Source organism: Cyprinus carpio, chromosome B5 (assembly GCF_018340385.1).
Source record: "Cyprinus carpio isolate SPL01 chromosome B5, ASM1834038v1, whole genome shotgun sequence".
Taxonomy (NCBI): domain Eukaryota; kingdom Metazoa; phylum Chordata; class Actinopteri; order Cypriniformes; family Cyprinidae; genus Cyprinus; species Cyprinus carpio.
Genome location: NC_056601.1, coordinates 25,558,891 through 25,570,982, shown reverse-complemented (window position 1 = coordinate 25,570,982; position 12,092 = coordinate 25,558,891). Strand labels below are relative to the sequence as shown.

At 36.8% G+C, this 12,092-nt stretch overlaps 1 protein-coding gene across 1 annotated transcript in view; it reads left to right on the top strand.

Moving 5' to 3' along the window:
* The window catches only part of LOC109051646 (stress-induced-phosphoprotein 1-like), a 266,017-nt gene that overhangs the window by 246,659 nt on the left and 7,266 nt on the right, over window positions 1–12,092 (top strand). Inside the window, exons 5-11 of the mRNA XM_042725073.1 lie at window positions 2,937–3,102; window positions 3,739–3,865; window positions 10,262–10,364; window positions 10,456–10,576; window positions 10,922–11,018; window positions 11,129–11,253; window positions 11,866–11,902. Coding sequence (XP_042581007.1) covers window positions 2,937–3,102; window positions 3,739–3,865; window positions 10,262–10,364; window positions 10,456–10,576; window positions 10,922–11,018; window positions 11,129–11,253; window positions 11,866–11,902 — 776 coding nt within the window. The remainder of the gene's footprint in view (window positions 1–2,936; window positions 3,103–3,738; window positions 3,866–10,261; window positions 10,365–10,455; window positions 10,577–10,921; window positions 11,019–11,128; window positions 11,254–11,865; window positions 11,903–12,092) is intronic.

The window sequence follows — 12,092 nt, the reverse complement described above, 5'->3', positions numbered from 1 at the left end:
TCTGTTCTCCAGTGAATATATATACTTTTTTTTGTCATATTTTGTATTGCAATCTATAGTAGTCTTAGGGCTGCTCTTAATCGAATGCAGTTGTCATGTGCATCTTGTCAGTAAAGCCAGTTCTGAGATAAATCTCCATCACGCACTTTTTGATGGAGCAGCATTTACTACACAGAGCCATAATTCACTGACAAGCTAGACAAAACTGCTTTCATAATCGTAGACTGTTTTAATTGTGAAAAAATCATTCTGTGATTATGAAAGCAGTTTGTGTAGTTTGTCAGTGTACTACGCCTCTGTGTAGTAAATGCTGCTCCATCTGAAAGCACATGAAAATACCAAATTTAATAACATTGTTTTTACTCCAAACTCTCTTCATAATGTCAGTCGAGTGTTTCAAATAAATCCTTCTGTGAGATGTGGCTTCTTACACGGAACAAGGCACACAGCATATTTCATAGTATTCTAAGCAGTGATTAACCCTCTGGAGTCGATTAACGCGTTTTGGGGTATTTTCTCCTGATAACCCCAAAAAGAACTTAAATAACACTTTCAGTTTTGATCGTACAGATAAGAGCAATACATCAATCGAATCTGTAAAGGGTCTACTTTTTTTGTATACAGACATAAAAACAACAAAACTTTGTGAACTTATAAAATAAAGATAACAAACAAGGAGTGCTGTCTGCAGCCTTTGTCTGCGCTGATCTTCATTTACAAATGCGTCATTAAAATAAACTGTAACTCAGTGAATACTTAACACAGAGACATGAGAGAGATATCTATAGAAAGCCTGAAACTAAACAAGTGCTGCTGAAAACAAATATTCTGTGATAAAGTAATCCATATGAAAACAACAAGATGTAGGCTTTTTCTCCCTTCATTATCTTCTAATGCGACCACGCCCCCGCGCCGAGCGCGCTTTTGAGATTCAAATGTTTCACTGAAGCGCGTGGCTTTTGAATACGCCCACACAACAGAAGACAACGCAGCGAGATTGTTCTTCAAGTTTTTTTTTATTTTACTGTTTGCTTCGCGATGAGAGGAATAAGACATAATTCACCCGTAAAAGATGTGATGTGGTTGAGGATTTGAGATTTGGATTTCCTCAGAAAAAAAGAATGAAGCACTTTATTCAGCAGAGATCATAAACATGAGTAAGTCTCTTTTTATTTATGTATATACTTGTACTAGTTTTCACATAACGTGTAAACATTTTACTAGTTAGACTTTTTCCAAAGACTTTTCCCAAACTATAATTCCTGACTAAATGTATAATCAAGTAAAATATTATGAAGTTTCAATAACAATATACACTACTATACCATTCAAAAGCTTGATGTATATAATATAAATGTACCAATAAATGTAACTAACAAATGTAATAAACAATGCTGTTCTTTCAATTTATCCCCCCTAAAAAACCTGAAAAAAAATATTCTCAGCTTTTTTTCAACATTAATAATAATAATAATAATAATAATAATGATAACAATATATATATATTTTTTTTTTTGTAGAAAAGAAGATTGTGTGACGAGTGGGGCGGGGCCGAGAGCCGTGAGAACGGAGCGAGGCCGGTGGAGTGATTGGGAAATGAGCGACACCTGCTCAACTCACCGGTCTCGAGTCCCACGGAGGAGATCGGGAGGATACAAAAGAGGAGCGACGATAGTGAAGGACGAGAGAGGACCAGGCCTGGGTTTTATTTTGTGGTTTGTTTTTATTTGTGCGCGGCAGTCGCCCGTGAGGGGCTGTCGCGCTGTTTTATGTTTATTTTGGTGATTAAAGTTTTATTTGAATGTTCGCCGGTTCCCGCCTCTTTCTTCCCGTCATTATGGGGTTTTTATCGTTACAGATTGTTAAAACGATTTCTGAAGGATTGTGTGACTGGAGTAATGATGCAAAAAAATCTGTTTGAAAGTCAGCTTTGATTGTTCCTAATAAACTGTTTAACTGCACTCACAAGTGAATATTAAGTTATGTTGTGGGATAATTAAATATATTCTAAATAAACTACAAACATAAAATTATATACATTTATGTTTTCCTCACATTCTTTCTTGTAACTCATCCCTCTCAGTGACACAGCTGACTGAATGGCTCATTATGCAGCTCATTATGCAGGCCTTTGTCTTCTCAGGTGTGAATTCATGATAGTTGACGTCTACTCGCATATGACTTTTACCAACAAAAAGTGTCTTAGAAAATTTAAATCAATATATTGTTTTCTGTAAGTGAGTAAACAAGATGGTTTTCACATAATTTAGAAAAAAAATTCTAGGCTACAAGCTCCAGTTCTCAAAAGTCCTGGGACCCAATGTTCTGTATGTGTTTTATTGCCTTATTCTAGTGATTTAACATTTTTAGTTTTTCACTAACCACGCATAATATTTTTTTTCTCAAAAACACAATCATGTACATACATGCTGCTCACATATTATTATAGCCCAGTTTGTGCTGATGACAGTGAGATTAGACTTTAGCCATTTGGATATTTATAAGAAACTGAAAAAAGCACAAATGTCAGGGCATGACAAAACTTCTCCAGGCCCAAAAAATACCCTTAGACTCCAGAGGGTTAAGGTTATGTCGATTAGCATTGCATTATTTTATACTTAATTTAAATTTTTTCATTATAATAATAATAATAATAACTCAGATAAACCATATTTTGTCGTAGTCATGTTTATTAGTCACGTTGAATCAAGTCTTCTGTTTATTCAGCAACCGCTATAGGAATTGGATTTCTTCTGTTTATTTATTTACTTTTTGGATTTTCAGCACGAGAGTGCCCTCTGGCCTTCTGATGAAGATTTACAACTGATCACAGAACCTGACAAGATGCGAATGTGATTAGGCTAAAGCTGCTGATTAATTAATTGTGCAGCCCTAAGTAATCTGCTTTTTTTGGGGTGGGGGGCGGGGGTCTATAGAAAACTGCAGGACCCTCGTGTGATGACAACTCTCTCAGTGCTACTGGGGCTGGATCTAGCTGGCATGGATGAAGAGGAAGAACAGACTCCAACCCCACCCCCTAAACCCAAAGAGACAGCTCCACCTCCTCCTAAAGAGGAAGACCTGCCAGAGAACAAGAGAATGGTACTGTGTCAAAGCAAATTTGGTTTAGTGTAACTCTTCTCTACATGTAACCTATTTTCCATACAAATCACACCTGTGTGAGTCGCATTTGGTCAAAGTTGCTTTGTTGCAAGAGAAAAATAAGTTGAGTGATGCATGTTATTACATTCAGATAGCATAAATTATCAGTAAATAAAATTTTCACATACATAAATATTATAGATATTATAGTGCCATTAATTATAAACAACATATGAGTTTATAAAGGCTAAACCTATAAACAAATTTTGTTTAAAGTGAAACTGAAACCGGCGTTGGACTCCCATAACTCTTTTGGCACAAATCAAAATGTTTAAATATTCAAGGTGTAGCCTAACATTAGTATTAGTATACTAGTATTTATTATTTAGACAAGGCTTTGAACTTTGTTCGTGTCCCAGTATCCATGTAAAACAGCATCCTTCACATGCTTAGAATAACAAACTGGTAATACAGTTATGTTCTCCAACACAGCCCTACATCTACATACAACAGACAATTTTAAACTGAGCTATTTGACTTTTTCTGTGTTCAGTTGACTGCGTTTTAGTTTTGTTGAATATGCTGCAGTGCCAAGCTAGCAATGGTGTCTGTCCCAATTTTGATCGTTTTTTCTAGGCCTTGAAGGAGAAGGAACTGGGAAATGCAGCATATAAGAAGAAAGATTTTGCTACTGCACTGAAGCACTATGAAGAAGCCCTAAAGCACGATCCCACCAACATGACCTATGTGTCAAACCAAGCAGGTAAGAATTAAGCACTATTCTGATATGGCACATTTGTTCAGGACCAAAATCACTGAGAAGCTCTGGTAATAAATACTTTACCCCACCTCTCCATGTGAAACTAATCCCTAATCCTGTCCGAATCTGGCTTTTCACATGGAGCTAGGGTTGGCCACCCCACTCACAACTGCTGCTTGCTGCTAAAAGTGCCCTACCTAACTTAAAATTGCAACACTTCCTTACTTCAGTGTGTTGCACACATAATTTTGGTGTCTTTGGAAAGAAGACCCTTTGGGCTTTACTTTTTATCAACCAGAGTTGATAATGCTCAAAAATATTATAAGTATAAATATTATAAAATATAAGTTATAAACACCAAAGATGCGCGGGTTGATCCAAAATGAGCGGGTGCCTGCGGTCACCCGTGGTTACGAGTCATCCAAAAATATTTTTAATGATATTCGGGTCGCGGTCAGTTGGGTTGTTTGAAAATAAAGATGCCAGTTAAACCTTTGTAATTTATATAGACCCCTTAAAAGTTTGTAAACATTGCAACGTCTCCGGGTGGGCGGGGCTTAGCTGGAGGCAAAAAGAGGCGCGGACGCAATGTTGACAAGCGTAAACTAGCACGTTTTAGGAGGGATTTATTAAACATGGATGCAGAAGAAGGTTCGGAACTGTCCGAATATGTACAGTCACTGACTCTGCGGGACCGTGACAAAAAAAATTATTATTAAAAAAAGTGGGAGTTAGCATACATTTATCAATTAATTCAGTTGATCACTCAGTTCACTGACCAAACTGGTTATCTGACCAAAATATAATGACGAGTGGATAACATTACAGTAGCCTAATTTATTTATTTATTTATTTATTTATTTATTTTTAGCTAAGACTGGTGTAGTTCTTGTATCTTGTTCTCATTGGAAACATTTTAACCAGGTTTTGGATATTTCCTAGACAACATATGAATTACTTTCGGGTGGTTTGGGGAATTTTGTCAAGGCTTATTGTATAATGTAACCTATCGCTGGGCTAACTATGATTAGCAATGTGGATTATTTTAAGAGACCATTCAAAGGATGGCACACACATCTATTGCTGTATGTTTGTTTAACATTTAAGCTAGCTAGTGCGCTGAAGGTTGGCCACTTTTCACCTATAAAACATAAACTTGCTGATTTGTACTAGCTAAAACCAACACACCAGTACATATGCATAGATTATTTTACCTAATACGAAGTGTGCACTGCAAACAAGAGCATTATTTATGATCGTCTCTGTCTAGTCTGTACGCCGTATTGCATTCAACCACAATTGTCTTCTTGATTTCTGTGAAGGAATGTCGGGCGGGATCCGGTGAAACTTTAGTTTTGAACCAAAAGTGCTGTTCCTTCTATTCTTGCAGCCAAAAACACAACAAGACGACATTTTAAAGTCAAAACCTCAAACTTTTAGCGCGCCTGCTATGAGTTCTTCCTTATGTTTTGCCTCCAGCTAGAGCGGTGACGTCACAGTGACGTAGGCGATTAAGGGGTCTATAGTACTAGACACAATTTTGAAATACATAGGCCTACACTTTATTGGCTGAATAACTGGCGTGAAGATGACGCATGAGCTCAGTCTAGTGATGGGAAGTTCGGTTCTTTTCCACGAACCGGTTCTTTTCCACGAACCGGTTCTTTCGGACAGTTAGATTCAATAAACCGGTTGAAAAAAAACAGAAAAAAAAACGGTTCACCAGTTCTTTTACGCTCGACGTAATGACCTCATTGGCGATGACGTAATGGCGTCAAGTCTATCAAACATTCAAATATATAAAGTCAGTAATCATAAATTTAGTCAGTTAAAAACCTCATAATCATGAAAAGTTTACAATTACGTTTTTCAACAACGCACCCAAATACAGTAACAGCAATAATGTGCATACGAGGATTTAAGTCTTGAAGATATAAAGTAAATAAATTAGGTGTCATCAGCGGAGAAACCATGATCCACTTACTATACATAATACATAATTGCGATTTTATTTGTTATTAAATAAACTTACGTTTCGCCAGATTGCCCTTCATTCAAGCCTTCGGTTTACACGCGCTCATAACAATAACACAGAATCAGTTCAGAATCAATCACCAAAAGAACCAGTTCGGTTTAGCCTGTTTACTACTTAGGTAATAATATCAATGGTATGATGTTTCAGATGCGTCATCAGATGCGAAATTACAAAACATATATTTAATTGTTTTTTCAAAATGATCGCTAGGGACAGTTTGGCAGTCGCTGGACATTGGTAGGGACACGTCCCTGGTGTCCCCCCTAATTCTACGCCCCTGCGCTACGATGAGCATTTACTACTTTTAAAAAATGCTGGTCAGGAAGCGGGTCGGGTACAATATTTTCTTTTTCTTTTTTTGCGGTCCGAGTTGCGGGCGGGTTAGTTGAAAACGTCGGTAGGGTGCGGGTTGTTTATATGTTGACCCATGCATCACTGATAAACACTGCAGTGCCTTGAAAAAAATTGTACCACTTTATTTTTTTTAATATAAAAATACATGATATCAGTCCTGGAGCAATCTAGAAAAGTAATGGGTTGACATGTCTCATGAGTTTCTATTTCAAATCTGAAGAAGATGAGACCATGAAAAATGAGATTCCTGCAACCATTTTTCTGATACTATGTCTAGTCACCCCCTAGTCCCCCCCCCATATAAAAAATATTTAACAACTGTATTGAAGGGTTCTACAAACTATTTTAGACATTAAACATATTGACAGAACCTTAGACATCATAAGTGATTTGAGCACTAGAAAAATACAAGAAGAATTTGAGTAGTTAAAAATAAAAAAATTTAACTATGTATGCCAATTACAATATATCCTGAGACTGCTAGAAATGCAGCCTTTACAATGATTTCTGCTCATATAGTCAATTATCATGTGCTGATGGCCAGTTATAGAGATGGTTATCATACAGATGTGCCATAAAGTCAATAAGCGCACACTATTCATATAGACGGCTTTCGCATTGATAGCTGTGATTACACAGTAATAGCGTGCTGATTTGCGCTCAAACAGATGGTAATCAGGCAGATACAGGCACATTCCCCATAAAACACACTCACACATACACTCACCTAAAGGATTATTAGGAACACCTGTTCAATTTCTCATTAATGCAATTATCTAATCAACCAATCACATGGCAGTTGCTTCAATGCATTTAGGGGTGTGGTCCTGGTCAAGACAATCTCCTGAACTCCAAGCTGAATGTCAGAATGGGAAAGAAAGGTGATTTAAGCAATTTTGAGCGTGGCATGGTTGTTGGTGCCAGATGGGCCGGTCTGAGTATTTCACAATCTGCTCAGTTACTGGGATTTTCACGCACAACCATTTCTAGGGTTTACAAAGAATGATGTGAAAAGGGAAAAACATCCAGTATGCGGCAGTCCTGTGGGCGAAAATGCTAGAGGTCAGAGGAGAATGGGCCAACTGATTCAAGCTGATAGAAGAGCAACTTTGACTGAAATAACCACTTGTTACAACCAAGGTATGCAGCAAAGCATTTGTGAAGCCACAACACGCACAACCTTGAGGCAGATGGGCTACAATAGCAGAAGACCCCACCGGGTACCACTCATCTCCACTACAAATAGGAACAAGAGGCTACAATTTGCACGAGCTCACCAAAATTGGACAGTTGAAGACTGGAAAAATGTTGCCTGGTCTGATGAGTCTCGATTTCTGTTGAGACATTCAGATGGTAGAGTCAGAATTTGGCGTAAACAGAATGAGAACATGGATCCATCATGCCTTGTTACCACTTTAGGCCCCTTAGTGCCATTGTTTAAATGCCACGGCCTACCTGAGCATTGTTTCTGACCATGTCCATCCCTTTATGACCACCATGTACCCATCCTCTGATGGCTACTTCCAGCAGAATAATGCACCATGTCACAAAGCTCCAATCATTTCAAATTGGTTTCTTGAACATGACAATGAGTTCACTGTACTAAAATGGCCCCCATAGTCACCAGATCTCAACCCAATAGAGCATCTTTGGGATGTGGTGGAATGGGAGCTTCGTGCCCTGGATGTGCATCCCACAAATCTCCATCAACTGCAAGATTCTATCCTATCAATATGGGCCAACATTTCTAAAGAATGCTTTCAGCACCTTGTTGAATCAATGCCACGTAGAATTAAGGCAGTTCTGAAGGCGAAAGGGGGTCAAACACAGTATTAGTATGGTGTTCCTAATAATCCTTTAGGTGAGTGTATGATATGTATTATAATGGGTCTATGTGAAGATTTTTTTTTTTAAGGTCTAATAAATGTTACAATTTATAGCTCTCAATTATACTGTAATGTCAGTATAGTCAACATTACATATAGTAAGTGGATAAATATTAGGAAAAAAAGAACAATTTACTAGAGACATCCGTAGTATTGGTATCAGTGTCTATGTTTACATGCACAACTTTTGTTTCAGTTGGATTAAATTCATTCCGAATGATGAATCTGAATGTAGTGTTCACATGAACGCTAAATAAAGTGATCAGGTTGCTTTGTGTGTTTGTCAGAAGCTTCAAATCAATAGATTTTTTCAAATCAATAGACATTTTTTTTTTTTTTTTTTTTTGACATGCGCACACTGCAAGCATATAGAGTTTCCTGCTGTTTGTGCATAATAACCATTCTCCTACACTGCTTCTTTATTTGTTTTAAACAGCAGAATTAATATTTATAAATTTCTAGCCATAACTTGGTGAAAATGAGTATATAAACTGCTGTGTCATGCTGCTTATATTTGGGGAAGTCGTGGCCTAATGGTTAGAGAGTTTGACTCCTAACCCAAAGGTTGTGGGTTCGAGTCTCGGACCGGCAGTACCATGACTGAGGTGCCCTTGAGCAAGGCACAGTACCCCCAACTCCTCCCCAGGCGCCACAGCATAAAATGGCTGTCCACTGCTACCAGTGTGTGTTCACCGTGTGGATGTGTTCACTGAATCCGAAACAAGGACTGGTGGGATGCAGTCTTGCTCCACTTCATAGTTGCCGAGTGAAAGGAGAGTTTTATAGTGACAGGACATGCATTTATACAACACTTTATTCAAAAGGAAGACCTGCTCGTTCCACGTGTCATACGTCATTAAGCTGTTTCTACGTCATTGCACATGCGCAGTCATTTCAGTTTTGGTTTCAATCCAATCAAGCTTTTACATGTGCTCTGTCGTTTTAGAAAAGGAATAAACCACCCCTTTCAGTCTGGTCGAAATTTCTTTCAGAACGATTAAGATGTTTACTTGAAAGCTTTTCAGTCTGATTAAGCCATCAATCCGATTACAATTGGTTTATTTGGTTGTGTGTAAACGTGGTCGTTGTGGTTTTGCCAAGTAAGACATGTTCCTGGATCAACATCTTTTGATGATGTTGGATCAACATTATTGTCCAAAAATATAGACTTAACCCAATCCCTACCCGTAAACCTAATCCTGCCCATAATTTATTCCTAAAATCTGTGGGAAATGATAGCTGATTAACAAGGGTGTAAAAGCACCTAACCCTGACTCTAAGCCTAAATCAGATATTTTCTAAAAAGTTATATCTCTGTTCTGATTGGTTGATTGGAATGTTGTTCCAGGATCAACAAAGATGTTGATACGGGAACATGTTGTACTTGGTGAAATCACGCTCACCGTGTAAACGTAGCCAGTAATACTCACCTTCAGTCATTAAAAAGATGCCATTAAACAAATGTTAAAGATATGCTGGCTTTATGTTGTTTCTACATTAATTTGAAGATTGAATGTGAAATAATTGCAATATAAATGTATATTTAAAAACTTTAATGTCATCCTAGGCTTAATGTGGTGTGATCAGTCACTTACGAGAAAACATTGGTATAACTGTTTTAATGTGTATAGTACTGTTTTAGAATTTTGCCAATGGACCTGGTTAATAAATGAATGTAATTACTATTTAGCTTTTATTTCGATTGAATTAGTTCCAGTTAGTAATTTTGGTGCTTCAATTTAATTTAATTTCAGTTGCAAAGTAATCAATTTTTAATTTTGTTTTTCATCTAATATTCATATTTTATTTAATACCAGCTTCATTTCAATGAATAGCAATGCAATGGAATGGAATGCAAATACACATTTTGTGTGAACAACCATTTAACCAATTATTTAACAACAATGAGATGCATAGCAGCAAAATAAACGTGTGTACGCCCCCTTATGGTGATTGTTAGCCTTTGCCCTTCCACTTAGCTTTTGTTCAAGTGTGAAGATAAAAGGTTTGGTGACGAGTTTTAATAAAGTCTTATGTAGGATAAAACTACCTATACTACTCTCACAAACCCATAGCTACTACAAGTAAATACTTCTAATTAAGTGTGTCTGTTTTCTCTCTCAGCTGTGCATTTTGAAAAGGGGGATTTTGATAAGTGCAGAGAGCTTTGTGAGAAAGCCATTGAGCTGGGCAGAGAGAACCGGGAGGATTACAGACAGATTGCCAAGTAAATTTTCTGTACCAGAATAAAACTGAAGAGTAAGTGTTAATGTATTTATGGAACCTCTATATGAATTTATTTGTCTGTTTGGTTGCAGGGCATACGCCAGGATTGGTAACTCCTATTTTAAGCAGGAGAAGTACAAAGAGGCAGTCCAGTTTTTTAATAAGAGTCTGACAGAGCATCGCACACCTGAAGTCCTCAAGAAATGTCAGCAGGTCATTAAAACTTTTGGTGAAAGATTCACAACAATATCCCCGAGTATCTCTCTTTTTCTGTTAGACTGATGTGTGCTGGTCATATTTCACCTGAAAATGAAAGTAATGAATTTAGAAGTTTATTTTGCTATTACAAAATTGTCATGAGGAATTTATTTTTATTTTATTTTTTTAAAATACTGTCCCATTATAAAAAAAATAATGCAAAAATTTTTTTTTTTTTTTTTTTTTTTTTTTTAAGTAGTGTGAAATGGGACTTTGTGTAATGAGATTTAAAATCAGAAGTAAAATATCTATACTCAAAACTTTTGTTAATGGGAAGCAATTTATTCCTGCTCTTTACAGGCGGAAAAGATGTTAAAGGAACAGGAGAAGCAAGCCTACATCAATCCAGATTTGGCACTGGAAGAAAAAAACAAGGGCAATGATGCCTTCCAGAAGGGTGTGTGTATATGAACAAAATCAACACTGCTGTAATGTTCCAGTTTAATAAGATTTATTTTGAAATAATTTAGACTGCAATTTCATTTGTTCTGTTGCTGTGATATGTAGGTGACTATCCTTTGGCCATGAAACATTACTCAGAGGCCATTAAGAGAAACCCTTATGATGCAAAACTCTTCAGCAACAGAGCTGCCTGCTACACCAAACTACTGGAATTCCAGCTGGCCCTCAAGGTACAATCATGCATACAAACACACAAAGATTGTTTGAAGCACTTGTAGTGGGCTAGATCATATTCATGTGAGTTTTTGTCACATGTTATTTAAGGTGAGTATGAGAGTATCGGATGACACCATCCTTTTTCCTCGGGGCACCAGCAATGGAATTTCAGGTAACACTTTACATTAGGGAACACATTCACTATTTACTAGGAGTTTTCTCTTGATAAACTCCTAATTTGCTGCTTATTGATAATAAGTAAGGAAGCTGTTGTTTGTAGTAGTTCTGCTTAGGTATTGGGTTGGGTTAGAAGGTCATTCAGAATAAGGCATTAATATGTGCTTTTATAAGTACTAATAAACAGCCAATATGCTAGTAATACGCATGCTAATATAAACAACTAGTTAATAGTGAATAGTGCTCTCTAATCTAAAGTGTTACCTGATTTTTCCGGTACTTTAAAACTAGGAGGGTTGTCAAATAAATAAAAAGTATGTAAATGTAAAAAAAGAGCATCAGCACGTCAACACTGATTCTATATTGACGTCACCAATCGACTAGTTGGTTGACTAGTTTACCATAGTGTCCTGTCACTGTTAACCATCACCTCTTGGTCTGTTTTTCAGGACTGTGAGGAGTGCATCAAACTGGACCCAAACTTCAGTAAGTGCTATACATTTTGTTTTCTCATCTTCCATGTGAGCGTGTGTGTGTGTGTGTGTGTATATATATATATATATATATATATATATATATATATATATATATATATATATAATATATATATATATATATATATATATATATATATATAAATACTAGGGCTGTCAAATGATTAATCACGATTAATCAC